A 23564-nucleotide genomic window follows, 5' to 3' on the forward strand; every position below is an offset into this window, starting at 1 on the left:
GAAATTAAAACTTGGAACCACGTCCCCTCCACATTCAAATCTTCTAACATAGGGTACTATTGAAAATTAAAGTTAGCTTCCCTTACCCTAATTGCTTGCTTTCCAAGCAACTTCTAGAATTTAAACCTCCCAGTCTAAATAATCTTTAAAATATAAGGGCCTAATACATAATTTCTTGTTTTTAAGGGATTATACAAGGCACATTAACATAACAATATAACAAACTAATAAAAACTATGGACTCGTTTAATTAGATTAATAATAATTACCTCCTTATGTTTTTTTTTTCTCCAATTGGATTAAGCACCACTTTCTAGGTTTGGAATTTAGTTATTTGGGAATAATATTGGTCTCTAGTTTCTGAACTTTTAATCCTATTATTACATAGACATTTTCTTTTGCATGAGCAACTTGTTAGAGAAGAGTGATCTCTCTACTCTAAAACTACGACTATGGCCAAAAGAAAATAGATAATGTTTGATAGACATTTCAAATGCTGATTTTGTATAAAAAAAAATTAATTTTCAAGAAATTTAAATATATTAAATTTCAATTATTTTATTTTAAATTATTTAAATTTTTAAATATTGCATTTAGATAACAAAATTCAAATTTACTAAATTTTATTTTTCTTATTCGGATACAATATTTTCCTTATCACCTCATACAAAATTTACTACTTACCTTATAATATTAATGAAATTGATCGAAAATTTTTAAAAAATGTATCCAAATATTATTACAAATAAAGAAATTTGTTGGGTGAGTTGTTTTATGGCATTGTAATATATCCAAATAAAAGCAATAATTAAGTTATATTGCATGAGAAGCATATAGAAGTGTCTGAATCACACACAGTTCTTATTTAATTAAAAGATACATAAGCATTATATATATAGTATGTAATAAGGGTCCAAAATGCTGGGACATTTTTAGTTCAGAGTTTGGTGACCTTTAGAAAAAGTATATTCTAAAGGCACTAATATATGGTTCAGAAACACAGACATGTGCATGGCATTATTGGATCTCCAAATATAGACACTACACATAACTATTAATATATAGTTAGCAAGATCATCATAATTAACCCATGAAGACTGTGCCACAACTTCCACTCTAGCTTTAATTTCAACCATATCTTCAGCTGCATTCAAATATAAACAAATAGAGGTTTATCACTTTTGTAAAACTGTTAATTACTTGATGCATTAAGGGTGTGTCTTTAATCAACAATAATAAATTAATTAAACTAAAATGAAACACTAAACCATATACAATTTTACAAACATATCAAGCATAAAAAAATCCTAATAATCTTGATGCGTCTTTTTAGGTGCAGACATTCGTTTTGTAGAGCACACTATAGTCTAAGATACTTCTATGTTGTGCTTAAACAAATAGCAAAGGATTCTAAACCTTTATACTTGTTTGAATTTTTGTGAATTATATTTTGAAGATGAGCTGTGTATAAAGGATTGAGATACTTGGAGTGTTTCGTTTAATTCATTTATTTATTATTGATAAAAAAATTAATCTTGATATATGCATTAAGGGTGATTCTAATTTTTATTTCACACCTTAAATTTTCATCCTACATATGTAATATTTTTCTCCCTTTTTTCTTCTCATCTCTCTTCTTGAATTTTTTTTTTTTTACAGAAAGATAGGACAAAATTCATGCAAAAATGTTAAAAAAAGTTATGAATAATCAGGACTAATTAATGCATGTTAACTTGTTTAAAAAATATGGAAGCTTTTTCAAAGTATAGTTCACTTTATAAACATTTATATGCTGACAAAATTTTCTCCTTTATTACAAACAGAATTTGTATACGAACAAATTAGTTTACTTGCTTATGAGTTTTTGTAATGTTCTAGAATTGGGTTCTGCTTTTACTTTTATAACTCTTTAAAAAAATAATATATATATATATATATATATATATATATATATATATATATATAAAATCTAATTGATTTTTTTTTATACTGATACATTTGCATTCCTTTTACTTGTTAAATTTAAAGCTATAAACATAATGGGGATTGAATCTTTGTTTCATCCGTTTATAGTGGTTTTTTAATCTAAGAAAATTCTTGGAACATTTATCTTTTATTCAGAAATTAGCTTTCTGAAATATTAAAATTATAAAATATATTCTGAAAAGTAACAATGGAGAGAGTAACCAAGAAAATTTATTGAGAGGGGAAAGCAGCTTTCCCTTCTTGTCAAGTGTGTTGGAAGTTATTGAGAATGAAGGAACTATGTTTAGGATCCAAAGTTGTGTTTGAAGTTTATAATTTACTTTTGAATGTAAAAGTAAAATTATTTAAAGTAGTTTCAGTTTTTCCTTACATCATATAACTTGATTTCACCTTAAACTAAACATCATATTAATTAAATTAAATATTATTTTAAAAATTAAAAAATAATAGTATCTAAATTATTATTTAATTAACTACCAAGATTTTAATTAACAATTATTTAAATTTTAAAATTGATAACTAAAATCGTAATAACAAATTAAATATCAATTTAAAAACTATTTACAATAATATTAATTAATTTAGATACCAATAAATTTTTTAATTTTTAAAATAATATATAATTTAATTAATATAACAAATAATTATTTTTTATTTTTAACTTTTATTTAATGATTTTTTTTTGGTGGGAAAGGGTTAGAGCTAATAATTTTTAAGAAAATACATGTGAAATGTTAAAAATCACGTCTAAAATGAGGAAGCGAAACACAGTATTAATTAATAGGAGAAAGGTGATGAATGCTTACACAAGTTGGAGAGCAGTTTGGTCTTGACGTGAATATTGTTGATCAGAAGGTATGAGATTTACAGGGAAAAAGTTCCTGTCATAAGATTGTGAAGGAAGGGACTCACACAGTGTTCCCTGCATCATATTTGATTGCTGTTGTTGTTGTTGAGCTCTCTCATGTTCAGCTATCTGCGTCAATAATCAACAATCAACTAACTAATGACACACCACATTTATGTGTTTTCTGCATTGATTCTTGGAGAGTGTAATGTATGTGTGTGTTACTAGAATAATGAGAGGACCTTAGCTCGCAGATAATTGTTATGGTTTTGCAGCTCAATTTCCTGCACAAACCAAACTTACACCTCAGAATTTGGTTACTCATGCAGAAAAACCTTCATCAATAAGATGAAATCAACTGCTAGTAGGATCAAACCAATTAAAAGAGAAAAAAAAGAGTCTAAGTTTGATAAAAAAATATATAAACTCATATTGCAGAAGACAAGAAAAGATAAACCCTAATCAGATTATTCTAACATCATCTTCTTCCTTATTCTGTTTGGGGAACTTGCTATATATGCTAGCTATGGTATATAAAAAATAAAAACAAGTAAAACATAAGTTAAACAACACCAAAGAAAAATATGAGTACCCGTTTTTGCATGAACTCGACATCAGCAAACAATGTTTCATGCTGCAAAATTTTTAGTGCATCAGTCTACAGGAATAAAGATAGACAAACAGGAGGGAACATATGCTACCTACAACGAATTTTATTAATAATTTAGAAGAGAAATATAAGAAAAAAATTAAACAAACCTTTTTTATTAGTTAAAATTAAATGAAGTTTTAAAAGTAGAAATTTTTAAAAAATATATAAAAAAGTTTTACAAATTCAGTTATGTATAGTTAAAATTTATGTTGTGGAAAAATTAATTTCAATTTTTAAAATCATTAATGGAAAATTTCATCAAAACATATCCAAAAGTGTATCTTTTTTATTTTTTTTTGTAGTTTTTGCTCATCTTATATGCATGCTTGGGTTTATAAGAAAACCTTCCAATAACAATTTTATTATAGTTTATCAGAAAAAAAATAAAGAATAAATGTATTTATTATTTTCCTGTGAGGAAACCAATTTATACCTTTCTAGACCTAACTCTACTTAATCCTTTCTCCAATCTACCCTCAAGGTTCTTGAGTTCCTTGAGACTCAGAGAACCAAGTGCTTCCCCAAGGATGTGCCTACAAGGCAAAATTCATGTGAGATATGGAAAAAATATATTAAAAATATAAAGAAAAGAAGTAAGAAACTGACCTGTTTAGGTTCTGAATATCTCGAATTTGTCTTCTCAATTTGGATGATTCTTGCTGGTAAAACTGATTTGATAGTGTTAATATGTGAAGAAGATTATACATATTGTTGGCAAGAAATAGTCAAATATCCACAATATTGTGTCTTTTGAATGAAGAATTAGATTCATGTTTTTTTTTTATCAATAAAAATAAATAAATGTAACTCTTTAAGAGGTGTTTTAACTCGTTTACACATCAACATCATAGAAATAAACACGTTTTTCTTTATCAGCAATGAATAAATAAAATAAAAGGATACTTCAGAGGTATCCTAACCCATATACAGAAATAAACACGTTATTCTTTGAATATATCAAATCCCATATGAAACTTTCAATACCATGATATGCTATGATGAAATATGAATCAATAATTTGGAATGGTATTTTCTTATAACTCAAATATACTAAAAGAAGAATATTTACAATTTTTTCAATTAAAAAGCATAATTAAAAAAAATAATGACATTAATATTTTTTAAGAAAAAACATTGACATTAAATAAAATTTAATTAGCTGGAATTTATTCATATTAAAGTTCACAATTTCTTTTTTTGCTTATTAATTGTGTGCTAGATATATTATTTTTTTAGTATGCTAGACATAGAAATACATTAGGGATTTGACTATAAAATCATTGGTTTAAAAAGGCTGTAACTATGAAATGTATGTGCATTTGTTAAATAACCCTAACAAAACATTGTTTTAATATGCCAGTTTTTTTTTTTTTATAATTCTTAATAAATTTACCTGCGTATTAACTTCAGATACAGATTCTGCGTTTGTGGAAGCAGCACTTGCCTTTTTGTACCTTTCAATTGTTGCCCTAACACTGCAAAGAATAAACAAGTGAGATCAATGGCACAAATCTATGAACAACATTGAGAAAAATACAAACAATGTTATATGACTTCTTATATATTTTTCTTAATTTGGTGACATATACCATTTACAACAGCAAATATATGACTCAAGATCCCACTACAACAAAATTATTAAATAAAAACTAATTTTATAAATAAAATAGAATTAATTATTATATTAAAAAAAATTGTATACTATTTTATTGAATAATGTACGAAACTCTAAATGATATAAAAAAGAAAAAGAAACAAAGTATGATTTTAAAAGTTGACTATGAAAAAGCATGACTCGGTGAGTTGGGAATTCATTGTTTATATACTATGAAATCAGACTTTTGTACAAAATGGAAAGACTAGATGATAGGCGTCTACAGTCGTCAACCTTGTACGTGCTTGTTAATGGGAGTCCCACCGCTGAATTTAAACTTGAAAGAGGTCTTAGATAGGGAGACCATTGACTCCCTTTCTATACATCATAGTTGTAGAGAGGTAAGCTGGGGGTGTTAGACAAGCGATTAAAAATAATCTCCTTCAGAGTGTTTTGGTGGGGAATGGGGAAGTAGGTTATTATGTTACAATATGTGGATGACACTTTATTTTTCTGTAAGGAAACAACTGAAATATCTTTGTACTTAAATATATTTTGAGATGCTTTGAATTAGACTCAGGTTTAAAAGTAATATTTTAAGAGCAAAATAGGCAGGAATCATTTAGACACTATTTTGATGAGTAAATATACTGCTATACTAAATTGTGAAATGATGAGCACCCTTTTTACTTACATAGGGATGTCGGGGGGGGGGGGGGGGGGGTCATAGAAAAATATCATTTTGGAATAGGGTTTCAAATAAAATTAGGTGTAGATTGGCAAGGTGGAAAGGGAAGCATCTTTCTTTTGTAGGAAGGATATGCCTTTTTTAAAACATTCATTACCTTACTTCTCCTATTTTATATGTTAATGTTTAAAATACCAACAACTATTGGGTTCAATATTATGAAAATACAAAATAAAGTTTCTTTAGGGATGGGGCTACAATGAGAGAAAAATTAATTAGATTTCGTGGGATGGAATATGTAAGGAAGGGGAGAATGGCAAGCTTGGGATTATGGATTTAAGAATTTTTAACATTCCCTTACCTGGAAAGGGGAATTGGAGGTTAGGTTTGGAAAAATGACAAACTATAGAGGGAAATATTAGTCTCCAAATATGGGGGTTGGAGAGAACTAAGGAGTATTGTGGAAGGACATTAGGAAAGTAGGGATGTTGCATAGAAGGAATTGTAGTTTGAAAGATAATATAGAATGGTAAATTGGGGTAAGAAAAAGTATTAGGGTCTGGCAGGACATATAGATTGGCAGTGACACGTTGAAAGATAAATTTTCAGGTTATATCCACCTGCAACGATGCAAGGCTGTGTGAGGTTGAAAGATGGGAATATAATAGGTGCACTTTTCAATAGAGAAGTGATACAATCCAAGCCAACAAGGAGATGACCAAGGACTCAAATTACCATTCACACTATGAGAAGTCATCTCAACTTTCAAGTGAAGACCCCACCAAGGATCTAACAGACCTCACCAGAAGGAGAAATGGGCAAAGACCAGAACATCAAATGTTCTTCCTTCTGGTCTTATTAAGAATAAAACAAGTTATAAATAAATTGGGCTCGCTTTAGGGGTACAAATAGTAAGATAGGGTAGAATAGGTGCCTTTAGTGTTATAGAGGGGTGTAGTTATCATTTTAGCTTGTTTTTGACATAGTTTCTATAAGAAGTGGCCTAAGGTGTGGTTTTGACTTAGTCAAATCCTAAAGGAAGCCCCCCGGACACATTTACCATCCTACCCTTGCTTCTTGTTTTCCAAGGCACCATCTCCTATAAATAGGGTGCCTTCCTCCTTGTATTTTCATGTTGAATTTTATAGAAGAAGGAAAACTCTGCACAAATTGTGTGAGGCTTGTTAGCTCTAAGCATTGGGTCTTATCTTGAGTGAGTTGAGAGCTCTCAAGTGGCGGCCCTCTACACTCATCTTTGAGGAAACCACACTCCAAGTGGCGTGTCCACTCTCATTTAATCTCCATAAGCTTTCTTTCCTTCATCCTTTCTTCCATTTTCCATTACACTTTTATCTTTGTGTTGGTATTTCTTGTTTGCTTCATTTCCATTTCGGTTTCCTCCCATATCTTGTGTTTCCTTTCATGTCTTTATATTCTGCACCATACATCATGTTCACCTTATTATCTGATTTTCCTTTTTGCCTTTGGAAGTGAACCTTACTTAACTACTTGGTTAAGTTCGTGTCCGGTGGGGATCTTCCCTAAGTCTCACCATATACTTGTTAAAATCTCAATCATAAGTAAAGTGTCATCTCTAAAATGGAATCATCTAAAATCAACTCACATAAAAAAGGGAGTTGATGGTGTGAGAATCCGATCTGAAAGAAGCTTTAATGAGAGAAATATGTGGTATATAGCTTAGAATAGGAAAAAAGGATAAATGGGTATGGAAACATTCATATTCTAAGACTTACATGGTGAACTTAACGTATAACATGCTATATAACAGAACTGCAGGGGAAGACAACTTAGTTTTTGAGAAGTTATGGAGGGTGAAAGTGATGCCCTCAACACAATGCTTAGCCCAGAGAGTGATAAAAAAGTAGAATGGAAACCATGAACAATATTTTTCGAAGAGGTTTAAGGCCTTCCAATATTCTCTATGTATTTTGGGGTTTACAAGATAAATAAATGTCTTAATAATTGGGTTGCACAATGAACCAAAGAGGCATTTATGCCAATTTATGGTATGCAGGTTGAACACAGTTGCAAACAAAGCTTGGGCATGTATGTAGGTGACCATTATTGCAGAAATCTAGAAACAAAGGAATCACATTGTTTCCAGCAATGCTAGACCTGATCCGGTTGAAGTTTTTGCTCCTGCTTTGCTACAAACCTAGTCTTGGTTAACTCGTAAGGTAAAATTTGTTAACTTTTCCTACTTTGATTGGTTTTAAAATCTTATTACTTGTCTAAACTCAACAAGGAGAAAACTCGATTATAAGAGGTAATTGCAGTTTCTTGGATATAATTTTTATATTGGTGAGTCACATTGATCTATGCGAGATAGTCAAGATGGGTATAGTTTTTGGAAATTGCAGGGTATGTAGAAATTTTGTTCAATAACACCCCTTCAACAACAAATCTTTCAAAGTTGGTATTGAGTCTACTCTAGCATGGTCTAAGTTTTTGCATGAAGGGTTCTATTACACTATTTGTTGTACATCACTACATTACACTATTTGTTGTAAATCACTACATTGTGGCATGAGGAAAACTTCATAGTTTATTATGTTTAGGGCACAATTGAGGTGTATGATTTTTGGTTTTTTCCATCCCTGCTAACATGTTGTGCTTAACCAACTTATACACCCTGCACCAGTGGTGTTTTCCGTGTCCTTTTGTATAGGGTTGGTTAGGTGCATGGAGGGACACACCATAATCTTTTTGATGTTCAGGTTTTTGTGGTATATGTCATATAGATGATTTATTTTGTATAAGGATTGAAATATCTCTCAAATGCTCCAATTAATTCACTTTTCAATGCCTATAAAAAAACTTTAAAAACAATAATTTATAGGAGAGATAAGAATTTGTAAATTGAGTTTATCATGCATGGAAAATGAAATAATGATCCATTAGTTGGGAAAATCCATATGAATCTGTTTTATTGAATATGGTAGTTGATGGAATTAATGATATTAGTATCATCTTCACAACAACTAGAAACCCCTTTATTCCTTTTTGAAAACTTATTAATGTTCAAAATTCGAATGTCAAGAGCTACTTCCATGAATATGAAGAAGCCAATTATTGAAGAAACAATGAAATATTTTGGTTAGACTTTCTTCCTTAACTAACTTTCAAAATCCTATTCTCATTGAACCAACTCACCTCTATAGTTAAAAAAAGTATTTTATGATAGATGACATCATTCTTTTTTAGTCATTTCCTAACGAGTTATGGTCAACAAGATATGTGTAGATTATTCAGGCATTGGGGAAGGGTACAAGAAGTTTTCATATCACAAAAGCTCAATCAGAGATGATAAATGTTTAGTTTTGTAGGTTTACGAAGGTGCACAATGTGATGGACTTAGAGAAAGCGTTTCCACTTGGATTGGGAGCATAAAGATCAACATAAGTATATTGAGGTATAAAAGGTGTGTTCAATTCATACATACATATTTTGCTGTTCTGGTTTATGTGTTTTGGCTTTGTGTGGAGGGGAAGGTTGTTTCTTTTGTATGCAGGTTAAGCCGTGGGGAGCAGGGATATATTTCGGTTAAGGAGCAGGATGAGAGTAAAGCACTTTGAAGGAATGCGGAGTTCCCATGTATATAACGTCACACAAGGTTTGGAAGAAAGAGTTTTCTCTGGGAGATATTGGATTGATGCCGAAGAAAAGCTGGAAGTAGAATTAAGCAGAGGTTTTAAAGAAGAATTTTTGGAAAGTGGAGTGTTCATGAAAGATCATTGCAAAAGCATGTTGTGATGCTACTGTGGTACATCAGAATTTTCTCTAAGTAGTTAGATGGCTCTGCAGGGTGTTATGGTCAACCAACTGTGTTAGTCTAGTGCTGGGCATTGCAGCATTTTTTCATTTGATCGAAACAGGATGTTGGACTTTCCGCTTAGGAAGTCTCGAGCCCGATGTTGCAGCCAAGTAGCAGGCTTTTTCTGAATCTGGAAATGTGAAGGTGCCTTGTAATATATAGTTAAATCTTGAGTTGGTGTGAGTATATGCTTTTTAGGATCAGTTAAAAAGAGGGTGGTATAGGTGTACGAGCGAATTTTTGAAGGTAATGTGGGGCAACTTTGATACCTTCAGGAGGAGTGGTCTGAGGTTTTTTTGAGAGGAGTTAGTCTTGTATGTTGCTGGGTCTGTTTATTCTGGATGCCTAGGCATGTTTGCTTGTGTAGGTTAGTTTAATCTATATGTTAGATTTGATTTTTGGTTTTTGGTTTTTTTGTAAAAGGGTTGGGACACCCCTAAAGTGTCCCTCAATTTAATTTTATTAATTCTTTGCTGAAAAAATAAAATAAAATTGAGGTATAAAAGGAATGAGGAAACAAGAAACGTGAGTTGAAGGAAGTATGAAGTCAATTGGGTAACAAAAGAAATGAATACAAAGGTAAAGCACCATCAAACGTATGTACAAGCACTAATTGGACCTACATTCAAAGAAAGACCTAAATGACATTGGTGATAATTGCCAAATTTCAGTAATATTTCATATTAAAATATAGGCACTAATGGATATTAATTGATAAAATAAGTATAAAATAACCCCTAATTTATGAATTTATACCTTTTTACATATTTTGTGACTTTAATTTGAATAAGAATGATTTATTCCCAAATTTGTGTTAATTTTAGGAGTTAAGGGAAGAATGGATATGATTGGGCAAGAGGAGAATATACAAAGCTAAAAAGGGAAAGTTGGAATGTACCAACACTCACCAAAGCTCGTCCAAACTCGCCTAAGCCAGACGCCACTAGAGAATCTTGCTCAAGCGAGCTCAATCTCGCCCAAGAGAGCTCAATCTCGCCCAAGCAAGATTGCTCTAGTAACGTGGGGCCTTTTTTCGTGCTTCTCGCCCAAGTGAGTCCAATAACGCCCAAGTGAGAACACACTTGGCCCATGAAAATTTTGTTAAATAGGAGACTTGACGTGCAATGATTGAGAGGAAAACACCATTAAGTGAGTTGTAATCCAATTGGAGGAATAGAAGATGTTAGAAACCCTAGAGGAGACAACCTTCAAGGAGAAACATATGAAATCTTCTTTTCTTGCACTCCCTGCTTGTAACAACCATCGTGTGTGGCTAATTCTACCCTTTGAGATTGAGAGTAATCTATTCAAACTCTTATGTATTTAGGTGATATCTAAACATAATATTTTGTTCTTGATTGATGATTGGTATTATCATTTTGTTAGTAATGCTTGTTCGCCTTGATCTTGAAATTTAGATTTGAATGGAAAGTACTTCTAAGTTTCTGACCCAAATGATAATGTTTAACATATTTGAATGCTATGAATAGATTTGAAATGTTAATTGCTATGAACGTTTGATCTTACTGAAAAATTGTTTTTATAAATATGCGAGGAATCAATATTTAGGAAGCATCTTAGTAATTTTATATGTGAGGAATCAATATAAATGATTTTTATACGGGCATCAATATCAATCAAAGGACACAATATTTTCATGGTAATAAAAAAACAAAAGAGTGAGAAAAGATGAACCCCAATCCCTATTTTTCACATTGAGCAACAAACTCTTGACTTGTTTTCTTATTGTCATCATAAAAAATCTCAACAAACTTTTATTATTTTGTTTTATATTTAATGAATCTTTTACTTGATTATTCAAATGTTCCTTGTGGGTTCAATTATTACTTCTGACAACACATTGCACTTGCCGTAGAATAGTCATCAATTGGGGTGGATTTTAATGTAGTGGAGAGAGAGAATGGTTGGCTGCAAATGAGCTATATTTAAAGGATAAGTGAATGTGAGGAGGTTAATAAAATAACACTCAAAATGGTTGGAATTAGTGTTTGAGTCAATAATGTCATAGTTAACTCGAGATATACTTGGGAATAAGGTGGTATGGATGAGGGTGAGAGGAACCCTTATTTTGTTATGGAGTTACGAGTGCTTTCAAAAGGTCATGGTGATCATAGAAAATCTTGTCCAATGCGATGACATAATCAAAGTAGAAACACATTTAGAGTTTGCGAGGATACGTGTAAGACTATCGTACGGGAGCGAGACTGGTATGAATAAGAGATTCAAAATCAATTGAAATATTTATCATATTGTTCTCAAAGAGGAATTTATTAATACTGGGCACAAAGGGTGTAAATTTCAAGTGTTTGGATAGTAATGAATAAGACAAAATAACTCTAGAGAGTCGATTAAGGGAGTGTCAGTTTTACCATCAAAATCGAAATGCTCAAAGAAGGGAAGTTTGTACAAGTGTGCGAGGTACAAAAAGGGGGATGAAAAATTGGTAGACATGCTGGAGGAAAACATTGACGAACATAGTGGTTAAGGGTGTAATGAACGAAATGAAGAGGTAATGATAGAATGTAGTGACAAAAAACATGAAAATGGTAGTAAAGAGAGAAGGTGGCTCTATCAGGAAAAACTAAACAAAAATTGGTACCAAAATAGAAACATGTTTGTTGAAGAGCAAAGGAAAAGGTATGGAGCAGAAAATGACAACAATTTGCAAATTAATGGACATATCTTTTGTATGCATGAAGTTTGGTCCCAATTAGAAGTTATGAAATAAGGATTGTGTGAAAGACTGGGCAATGTCCAAGGGAGGGGCGACAAAAGCAAACCCAAACAAAAATGAGTAAGGGGGAGTCATATGAAGGAAACTCTGCAGAAGGCCAAAAACCAACCCTACCCAAAGCAGCGGATAACACAAAGACCTAATCCCCATCACTCCAAGTTAAAGCAGAGTATAAACTTTGGAGATGTTGCTGGCAATGAGGTAACAAAATCAGAGTATCATGTAACAAAATTAGAGTATAACGTAACAAAATCACAGTATCAAGAAATTATATAAATAAAAATGCAATGTCATTTTTGTAAATATTATTATTTAGTTTTGTTTTTTCAAAGTTAAAAAATAAAGTTTTTAAAACACTTATTTTGGCGCTAGACATATTACACCAGTTTGTTAATCCAACTAGTGTAATATGTTTATTTACCCAACTTTTTGCCTCGTGCTCTTATTGCTTACTCGCGCGTAAAGTTATTTTTCTCGCATTTTCCTTCACACTAGTGCAGAAGGGTTAAAAGAAGGCAACTATTTTCACTTTAAAACGGTGGGTTTCTAGTTGCATTTGATGTACACGTAGTCTTATGTCCAACAGAGAAGAAGACGACTATTTAACCGCATTCTTAAATGTTGATTTATAAATGTGGTTATGGCAAATAGCCCCATTCTTATATGCTTATGAATGAGAATGCCATCAACGCTTGGGTTGTTCACGGTAATGACACTGTATACACGACATCCACGGATGGTAGCATCAAAGTTTGGAGAAGGGACTGCAAGGCGAAACGACACGCATTGGTGAGCACTGATGCGGGGTAGAACTCGACGGTGAATGTGCTTGCGTTGCACGGTGATGGTGCAGGGTTGTTTTCCAACATTTGCGACGACGCGATATTTCGGTGGGAGTGAGGGTGTGAGAAAAACGACACGGTGACGATGGAGATGTTTAGGGGTCACAGTGGGGCCATACTGCATATGATCCACATGGCAGGTTTGTTGGTGAGTGCAGCGGCGACAACATCGATTACGACAACAAAAGTGGTAGCAACGACACAGTAAACACCCAAACACCAGCGAGACAATTAGAAAGTGAGCTTCAAGCAATGACAGAAAAGAAACACATAAGAGAAATGAAAAAAATACAAAAACTAATGGTGAAAAAGAAGTAGAGAGGTCGAAATAAACTTACCACGAAGAAGACAAATGTAGGCTTGAGGAAGACGAGGGGAAACACCAGAGCAAAAGAGTTGAAGAGAACGAAAGCGACAGAGAAGGAAGTATGAAAGCGTAAGTGGCGCGCTTTGTCTTAGGGGAAAAAATGTTTTAAGAATGTGGTTAAGAAGTAAAGCCGCATTCTTAACCAAAGCGCTTTGTTTTAAGAATGAGACTATTACAAATGATCGCATTTTTAAATGAATTTAATTTAAAAAATGCTACCGCATTTTAAATGACAACGTCTGATCGTAAAAACGCATTAAATAAATGGTCGTTGTTTTTATATTTTGTACTAGTGCCACCATCGCTGTCATGCTGTTGCCACTATTTTGATTCGCTTCTACCATCGTTATGCACCTCTTCCTCCACTATTGCTGGCATTGCTCTCCACCACTGTTGTTGGCATCGCTCACAATCTCCTCCACTGTCCTTTCTTTGTTGTGTTCTTTCTTCACTTTTCTTTTCCTCAAATCTACATATGTGTTGCCTTTTTCCTCATTTTCCTAACTCTTTTTCGATCTCAGGATGGAGCCTACAAACATAGTTGGAAAAACCAAGGAAGACGCTTTACTTCCTAAAGGTATCTCGCTAGGCCTTTCTTTTCTTAGATTTGTGATTTTAGATTTAGAGAAATTTTTATATGTTGTGTGAAAAATCTGTTTTTACTAGATCGTGTTGTTTGCCTATAAATGATGTAAAATGAAAATATGGATTTTTATGTTTAATTGTAAGTGCATTTCTTATTTTTCTTTTCATATCTAGACTTGTGGTTATTGCGATGTTTGCTTGTGTATCACCAATGTTATGTATGAGCAACAATGAATGTTGTGTTGTATATTAATAAATTTATAAAAAAATAAATCTAACATATTACACCGGTTGTGGCCTTAACCGATGTAATATTCCACATACTACACCGATTGTTTGTTCCAACCGATGTAATATGTCCTTCTAGAGCACATATTTTTGAATTATTTTACCCAAATTTTGGTACATATTACATTGGTTTTTACAACCGGTGTAATATGTGATTGACATTTTACCTCGCTAAGACCTACATCGATGGTGTAACCAGTGTAATATGTCTCTTAAAATCGATGTAAAATGTATTTTATGCACTAGTGATGAAGATGGTGAAACAAATAGTAACATACAAAGGTTACAAACAAATTATTATAAATGCATTACAAGAATTGGAGAATAGGGATAGGGGAAGGGAGTTATGATTGATAAATGAGGTTACTTTGCGTAAATGTGAGGGGATTGAGAGGATTTACAAAATGGAATTATTTAAAAGTAATAAAGAGAGAAAAAGTAGAGTATATGTATGTATTTAGAAGACAAAAACAACCATCATAGGGTTTTCTTAGTTTCTTTTCTTCTTTGTAATTCTTTTGTTTTGCCTCCGCATGGAAGGCTAAACCTTTTTTTGTTGATTCCTTTGTAATTTCCCATTGAGTTTTGAGGTTTTGGTTTAAAAAAAAAAAGAAGAAGATGATTTGTCAGAGGGTATGAGTAATAGGGTTATGTAGTGACTACACGACCTAAAGGTAAATGTAATGTAGTAACCAAAGGTAAATGTAAGAAGAAAGACACTTTAATAACTATAGTGAATGTGTACTCATCATGTACATTCAACTTCAAAAGGGGAATGTAGGAAGAATTAACTCATATTAGGAATAATGGAGGTAGTAAGAAAAAGGTAATGGCAGGGGACTTTCTGTGTGAGGAATGACAATGAAAGGAAAGAGATAAGCCTAATAGGGACTAGTAGAAGGGAATAGGAGGTAGTAAGATATGGGTAATGGTGGGGGACTTCAATGTAGTGAGGAATAACCATGAAAGGAAAAGGATAAGCCTAATATAGACTAGTGGAAGAGAGATTGATAGTTTTACTAAGTTTATTGAAGATACTGGGATGCTAAATTTATCACTAATAAGTAGAAGGTATACTTAGTACAAAGTGAACAACTCTGCAAAAAGTAAGCTAGATAGAGTAATGGTATCAAGTGAATGAATGAATTTATGGTCTACAAGCAAACATTTGCATTAGATAGGACACTATCTGATCATCGTGCCTTAGTACAGGAGATCATAAAAGTGGATTGGGGCCCCAAACCTTTTAGACCATTAGATATTTGATAATATGTGGGTCAGTTAGAAGTTAGAACCTTTTGTGAGAAAATAGTGGGAATCTAATATGGGGAGAAGGTTAGCTATTTTAAAAGGAAAATTAAAGCAGATGAAACAAGACTTGAAGGTGTCAAAAAAAAGAAGAGTTTGACAGAGTTGAACAAAGTAAAAAGAATATAATCCTTAAATAGTTTATTTGGACAAAGCCAATGTGGACAATACCTTAGATGCAAAAGGATTTTTGGAGGGGAGACAAATGTGTGTTGAACTTAAGAAATTAAATCGCAGACAAGAGTCAATAGTTATAGACCGAGATCGAGGATTAAATGGATATCATATTGAGATTTTAACTTTAGGTTTTACCATGCTATGATTAATTGGAAAAAGTTAAAAATAATATAGGTGGGGTTAAAATTAATGGGGAATGGTTTGAAGAACATATAGATATAAAAAAAGAAATAAATAAGATATTATGAAGACATATTTGAAGGAAACAAACAAGGAGGTTCAACATAAAATTGGGGAATATATAATTTCAAACAATTTCAAGAGAGGATAATAGGATGTTAACATAGGAACTTACTAAATTAAAAGTAAAAAAAAAGTAGTATAAAGTTGTGACAACTCAAAATATCCTAGAACATGTGCCTTTACTTCAATTTTTTTTAAGAGGTTTTGGGGCATAATGAAAAATGATATTGTTTTTTGTTGTTAATAAATTTCAAAAGAGTAGTAAAGGGCAAAGGTACTAATGCTTCTTTTTTATACACTGATCCCAAAATGTGACAACCCTCAAGGCTTTGATGACTATAGATTGATTTCATTGATGGGTTGTTCCTATAAGATTATTAAAATCCTTATCCATTATATTGAAAAGGATAATGGTAAAAGTCATAGATCATACTAAGATTGTTTTTTTGTGGGGAGTTGGATATTGGATAGTGTATTAGTAGCTAATGAGGTGGTGTGGAAGATGAGGTGCAAAAAGAGAAAATATGTAGTGTTTAAGGTAGACTTTGAGAAGGCATGCGACATAATAAGTTTTGTTTTTATATGTTAGAGAGATTATGCTTTTGCAAGAAATGGATCATTATGGGTGAGGGGTTGTTTAGAGTTGTCTACCACTTATGAGCTAGTCAATGGAAGTCCAACCCAAATATTTAAACTAGGGAAAAAGTTTTGGCAAGGACACCCCTTAGAACCATTTTTTTTGTGTTAATAATTTTTGTGGAATTGTAAGGAATAATTAGGAGGGACATAAAAAATCAGATGTTACATAGGGTAAAATTGAAGAACAATGGGGTAAACGTGAATATACTTCAATTTGTAGATGACACTTTGCTCCCGTTAAAAGACAATCTTCAAATATATTTGTTATGAAATGTGTCCTTAAATCTTTTGAACCATCGTCTGATTTAAAGGTGAATTCTACAAAAAAAAGTAAGTTGGAAGGAGTGGGAGTGGAAAGCTGTATATTCTTGAAAGATTTTCTAAAATTTTAATGTTAGGGGTTAAGCATTCTATTGGTCATTTGTTTGGGGAGGCCAATTGGAGGGAATTCTAAGAAATATCAATTATGGGAGAAAGTAGTTGAGGGTAAAGGAGAGACTCTCTAGGTGGAAAGGTAGACATCTATCCTTTGAGAGGCGAGTGTATCTTATCAAATTCATATTATATGTTATCCCCTTATTTTGTATATCATTTTACAAGATGTATGTCACAGTGGGAAAGGAGATTAGGAGAGTTTAGAAGAACTTTCTATGGAGTGAGGGTAGGAAGATGACATGAATTATATGGAAACAAATGTGCAAGCCAAAACATGAGGGGAGATTAGGAGTTAAAGATGTAAAGAAGTTTAACATAACTACTAGCTAAATGAAAATGGCGTCTAGGTGTATAGAACCACGAGCTAAAGAAATGAGGTTTTGAATTTAAAATATTTTTCTTGGAGGATCTTAAATGCCATGGGGATATAAGACAAATGAGTCTGGATGGTGGAAGGATCTTAGGAAAATGAGAGGGGATAAGAGCAAGGAAGGTGGTTTGATGAAAATGTAGTTTAGAAAATAGGAAAAGGGTCAAAATTCAAGTTTTGGGAGGATAGACGGGCTAGTTTGGAATCTTTGATGAAAAAGTACTCTAGATTATATACAAATGCAAACTTTAAGGAGGTAAAAATTGAAGAAATGGGCACTTGGAAAGGACATAGGTTGCAATGGAATCTCTAATTTGCAATGGTTTGATTGGGAAAGGAACCAACTATATAACTTGATCTAGGACATTGAGGGTGTTAATCTGAGAGCTGAAGCCGAGGATGATTGGTCAAGGAAAGATGATGAGATCAAATATCATATAGTGAAATTGACATATAGTAAGCTCTAAAATGAAGTCTTTTCCGAATAGTTTTGAAAGTGTAAAACCTTAGTTTCGGCCCAACATTCCGTATGAAGGGTATTCTTAGATAAACTGACAACAAAATTCAGCTTAAAAGCTAGAAAGGTTTTGGATGGGAGCACATTATGTGTCATGTGCAAGTCAAGGAAACTATCAATCACCTATTCCTAATTTGTGGGATTTCCAATGAAATACGGAACATGTTAACAATTGGTTGGGCATTATCAATGTCCACCATGAAAATCCAATGTCACACTACCAGCAATTTGTATGCCAGGAATTTACCAGTAAAGAAAATGCTATTTGGAAAAATTTGTGGGTGACAGTAGTATGGGAGAATCTATACCAGAGGAACAATTTCACTTCTAAGGATGAAAGTGTGAATGAAAAAGAGATCTGCTGCAAAGCCCAAGTTTGGGCATGGATGAAAGCCAAGAACCCAAAGGGTAGTTTTTCTTTCTTAGACTAGTGTTTGTGTGCAAAGGTATGCATAAAAACTTTACAGTAATAGGAATTTTAAAAGGTGTTAGAGAAGTAGTTAGAAGGAGGTAGTAGAACAACACACAATTTTGATGTTGTATGCATAGGCAACATATGCTACAAGGAAGGGTAGTGCTCTCATTGGGTGGGTGTGGTCTTGTTTGTTGTTGGCACAGGTAAAAAGCTTGGATGCAGGACCAATAAATTATATCAGCTGAGGAACCAAATGGCAGCACAGAAGAAAACTGTAGCACACAGCTACAGTCAGGACTGAGTGAAAGAAGGGGAAAACAAGACAAGGGGTGCTGCCAGCCTATCCAACACTAAGCACTGATCAATATGAATATACTACAAATATCTTGAAAACTGGTGTTGTTATATATATATATGTATATATATATTAGGGTTTATATGATGCATCTATATACATGATTAATTATGGTTAGTCTATATATTGTATATATGGTGCAATTTAAACTAACAGTATTCGTTTGTCTTATATAGGCCATCCTGTCAGTATAAAAGTCAAAGAAATTGAAGAAGAGAAATACAACTCACAATGCAGTTCTTCCACTAAAATTTCCATATATGTATATGCTCTGTAAACTCATAATCCATAAAATATAAATGATTTTCCTATATTAAAGGGTGTTTAATTTAACGAATAAAAAAATAAAAAATAAAAAATTATATAATGTAAATTCATAAATAAGATTAAATATTAACATTTCCTTACTTTTGATTTCTTATATGACATGAAAAATAATATGATGATCAAGAATAAACATTCTTGTTCTTCTGCAAATGATATATCTAGTAATAAAAATAATACTCTCTTCAAACAATAATAAATATCATTTTAAAGTTTTCTTACACAAATACAAAATCATAATAAATAATTTTTTTTACAAAATTAACTTTATTAGTCATTTTTAGTTTGTGTTTTCTTCTTAATCTTGTTAGGAGTGCACATATAAACAGATAATTAATATTACATTCAAAAGTTGAAATGAGACTTATTTTAAAACTTTTTTTTCTCTTATAGTTGTGAGGAAAATAGAGTATATTATAATAATTTTATTTTTTATTTGGAACATGATTATTTGAATCTTACTGTTATATCTCAACCTTAATATTATCGAGGATCTGATTGGCTGTCCCTGCCAAGCTGGCACATAATCCAATAATATCATTGGATAAAATAAATATAACAAAACTTGAAAAGTTCAGAAAATGTGTGACCACTGTGTCATTATACATGGTGTAATAACCATGAAAATCCCTATTTTTCACCTGGATTATCTTAAAACCCTTTGAAGATTGCTGCTGTAGTTCTTGTTTGTGTCAGTGAACTTTGAAACCTAAGAAATGAGGGTCATCAAGTCTCAGAACTTGTCATTGGATCGTACTCTCTTTCTTTTCCTTCTTCACACACCTTTGTCACTTATTTTTCTAAGGGCACAAACCATCTAAAGCTGAATTTGTTTATATATATAAACTCTTATTCTTTGAAATATTCTAAGGAATAATGTGAAACCCCTCTCACCCTTTTTGAAAACTTCTTAAAAGTTCAAACTTCGAATGGCAAGAGTTAATGCCATGAGTACGAAGAAGCCAATTATCTATGATCATCTGGCCATAATGTAAATGTAAGTTTCCCTTTTTATTGAAATTTCCAAAACACATAATTGAGAGTAGGTAGAAGATTGACGTCGAGTGAAGAAGCTTTATTTCCTCAAAGATGAAAGAAATGAAAAAAGATGAAAGAGAGAGGGTGCTTTGCTTTTAGCCATTCTTAGAATCTGATATCATGGTATCACTTTTAGCAACTCAGGGTAAAAAACAAACCATCCACAAAGAATAACATCAAAACACCATAATACATAACTTCCTTAGGATACTAATTTTTTAATAAATTCTACCAAATGGGAAAGAAAATTAACTTACAATTATATATAAAGATGAACCAAAGAACCTGAAGAAGAATAAATGCCACTGTGCCCTCATGTCCTTACTGAAGAACTAAGAAATAATACTTCACGTGACCAGTGAATCGTATTTTTTAACATTAGAGAACAAATTATATTTATTCCATTTCAGTATATTAATTTATAATTTATAGAAGTTCGTGAAGCTTATGGGGGTATCTTTGTTTTGGAAATGGGATTTTGTGAAAAAAAAAAGAAAAAGTGAGCAAATTCTTTTATTTTTAAATTAATAAATATAATATCATAAAAATAAACAGAAGATGGTGATGTTAAATCTATGTTGATTATCATCATTTTATTCTTATTTTGTAATTGTTAAATAAAATATTTATAAGAAACAAAATAAATGTCCTTTACTTCTTGTAGAAAAAGTGGCCACCCAATTCCATGAATATTTCAAGATCCCCTCTGCCAGAAATTTCAAAAGCATATAGAGAGTTTTTGACATTGATAACACCACACAAGCTGGGAAACCCTAACTGCACCATGTTTCCTTGACCCTATGGTAAACGACAAATAGTAATGAAGAGTGGGAAACGAATTTTAGACTTTCATGAACACCTAGATAATATTTAATATTGAACAGATGAGAAGGGGGAAAAAATCTGTTTCACTGTAAGCGGAATCTTAAAATCTTTGCCTGAAGAAACCCTAATATTTGGGTTTTGGAAGGTTCACATATTCATAACTACCTTGTACGGAAATAAATTCAAAAAAAGAGTTTTAAACATTCTTTTACTATTTACTTTTCACAGTTAGGTTATAAAACTGGAAGATCATATCCCAGATTCGACTGCCCTAAAGACTTATCCATGAATGGATTTAGGTGTGACTAATGAAAAATCGAAACCCTAGATAACTTGAAATTTTGATGAGCTGACAAGTTAATCAGGAGTGGCAAGAAAAAGTGATGATGAGGAGGAGGAAGAGAAGAGAAGATGATCAATAATGAGTACATGCAGCTTTATGTGGCAGACTTTTGTAGGTTTTATGGTTGACATGTTTAGGGAAAGAGAGAGAAAGGAAAAGGATTGGAAAAAGCTTAAGAGCATGGGAGAATATACACAAAGAAGCTAAGATCTCTGACTTGCAAATCTTTGTAACCCTATTCAAAGCTGTTCCTGTTCTTCATCTATCAAGTGCTACTCCTAGTATATATCACCTTAACTCCTATTTCTATCTCTCATCACTGATCTGCAACCTTTCAAACAAACAGTTGGGTGACAAGAATAAAAGAGCAATAGGTTTGTGAGTTAAACGACATACATATACCATAAAGCTCATTAAGGAAACTAAAATTAACATTAAAAAACACAAACAAACAAAAGGGACAAAATTAAAGTGTTGGGGGAGAAAGGAAATTCACACTTTGAACTGAAAAATGGCTTGCTCCTATCTTAACCTCATTCAAAAGATTTAAAAAAGAGAAACTGATATTCATATATCAGTTTTCACTTGTCATAACAAGTTCGACACATTTTGAGACAAAATCACCAAGCATTTTGATATTAACAAGCAAAACCAAAGAGCTTTCTAATTAAGAACCTTTAAGATTTGGGGATTACAAAAATTAAGAAGGGTTTGTGTGTTGGTATAACCTGTTGTTGGCATACTCATACAAACGGCCACGGCTTGAGAAGACAACAAGGGCAACTTCAGCATCACACAGAACTGACAGTTCATAAGCTTTCTTCAGCAAACCGTTGCGGCGTTTGCAGAAGGTGACTTGCCTATTTGTGGTGTTCTCGATCCGTTTGATTTCAATCTTCCCTCTTCCCATCTTCTTTTGAGAAGATCCTTCTTGAGCTTGATTTGGAAGCTCCATGGTTTGAAGCTAAAAGTAATTAGTTATACCAAAACCAGATAATTAGTCAGTACCCTTGTTCAATCATTGAAAAAAATATATGCAAATCAAATTATCAAATAAACTGAAGAGAAAGGGAAAGAAAACAAAAACGAAAGATGTGAATAATTGTATATGTGCCTAAGGGTTTGGTGTGATCTGGATTTTGGCATGCTATAAGGTAGTGACTAACCATGAAATTAGATAGCAATATACAGAAAAAAAAAATATTTAGGGTAAGAGGGTGCAAACAAACAAGTCCACTATGTTATCTATACCTTTGGAATCTGAACTATATGTAGTTCTTTGGTGTTAACCTTGAACTCAGGTACAAAGGGTGCAAAATATGGAAGTGAGTTGGCCTAGCAGACAGGTATTTATGGACTGAAAATAGACCCTCCAACAATTACCCAACTCACACTAAAATTTAACTTCTCTTGTGGGAGAATTAAAGCATGAGAGAGAGAGAGTAAGTGACTTGAGGTTCACCTTTCATGCTCCATAAACCATCCATTTCTTCATGTATGGGGAAAAGGAGAGGGAGATAATGAAAGGGTCTTTTCGAAAGTGACTTTAATTTGTTAATGTGGGGTTTGATTCAATTTCAATGAGAGGGACAAGAACATAAAAGTTTGAACGCAAAATTCTGAAGCTTCAAATGTTTAACTCATCATAGAAGAAAACCATTTTGCTTCTTGGAATTTGAGTTTTTGCATTTTACTTCAAATATGGCTTTGTTTACACTTATAGAAAAAAAAAGTAAAACAACCCAAAATTTGCTAATAAATTAAAATTAACATATAAACTTTTTTTTTAACAAATAAAAGTTAAAATATAAGTACAAATTTATATTAGAAGGTTTTTTCCACTTTAACTAATCCCACTACATTTGATTATTTTGTGTATTTTAAAATTGAAACCTGAGAGTTTCCAGTGACTCGTGATCCTCTCTCTTGAATTATTACAGTTTCAACTAAGAAGGGTTCCCACGTGACGTCTGATCATAATCTTCAATTAGTCTTTGTGGGGATGGGAAAGTTGGTTTGAAATTTTCACTTGAAAATTTTCATCCTTTTTCCCTTTTCTGCATTTCGATTTTGATGGCCTGGTTAATATATCAAAAGCCGTAATTTAACATTTGGATTTTGAAAGGAACTATTAGG

The 23564-nt window shown here is 32.3% G+C and overlaps 1 protein-coding gene across 4 annotated transcripts; it reads right to left on the reverse strand.

The window, feature by feature from the left end:
* Window positions 1-790: 790 nt before the first annotated feature.
* On the reverse strand, window positions 791-22997 carry LOC137831143 (agamous-like MADS-box protein MADS1). Of its 4 annotated transcripts, none has more exons than XM_068638697.2 (9): window positions 22891-22997; window positions 22157-22392; window positions 4879-4960; window positions 4092-4153; window positions 3919-4018; window positions 3426-3467; window positions 3076-3117; window positions 2793-2962; window positions 791-1144 (listed from the first exon to the last, which is right to left on the reverse strand). In XM_068638697.2, the coding sequence occupies exons 2-9, from the start codon at window positions 22381-22383 to the stop codon at window positions 1141-1143; spliced, it is 729 nt and encodes a 242-aa protein (XP_068494798.1). In that variant the 5' UTR covers window positions 22384-22392; window positions 22891-22997; the 3' UTR covers window positions 791-1140. The 4 variants fall into 4 exon arrangements, with proteins under 4 accessions (XP_068494798.1, XP_068494797.1, XP_068494799.1 ...); XM_068638696.2 differs by having other exon boundaries at window positions 22680-22891; XM_068638698.2 differs by lacking the exon at window positions 22891-22997 and adding an exon at window positions 22595-22665.
* Between the last annotated feature and the right edge of the window lie 567 nt (window positions 22998-23564).

Source organism: Phaseolus vulgaris, chromosome 6 (assembly GCF_051622355.1).
Source record: "Phaseolus vulgaris cultivar YP4 chromosome 6, ASM5162235v1, whole genome shotgun sequence".
Lineage (NCBI taxonomy): Eukaryota > Viridiplantae > Streptophyta > Magnoliopsida > Fabales > Fabaceae > Phaseolus > Phaseolus vulgaris.

Excerpts from the sequence above, each read along its gene's own strand:
- LOC137831143 (XM_068638698.2), bottom strand. Across the intron at positions 3,468-3,918 it reads GTAGAGTTAGGTCTAGAAAG|CATGAAACATTGTTTGCTGA; the intron begins GTATAAATTGGT and ends AAAATTTTGCAG. Across the intron at positions 3,118-3,425 it reads TCGAGTTCATGCAAAAACGG|GAAATTGAGCTGCAAAACCA; the intron begins GTACTCATATTT and ends TGGTTTGTGCAG.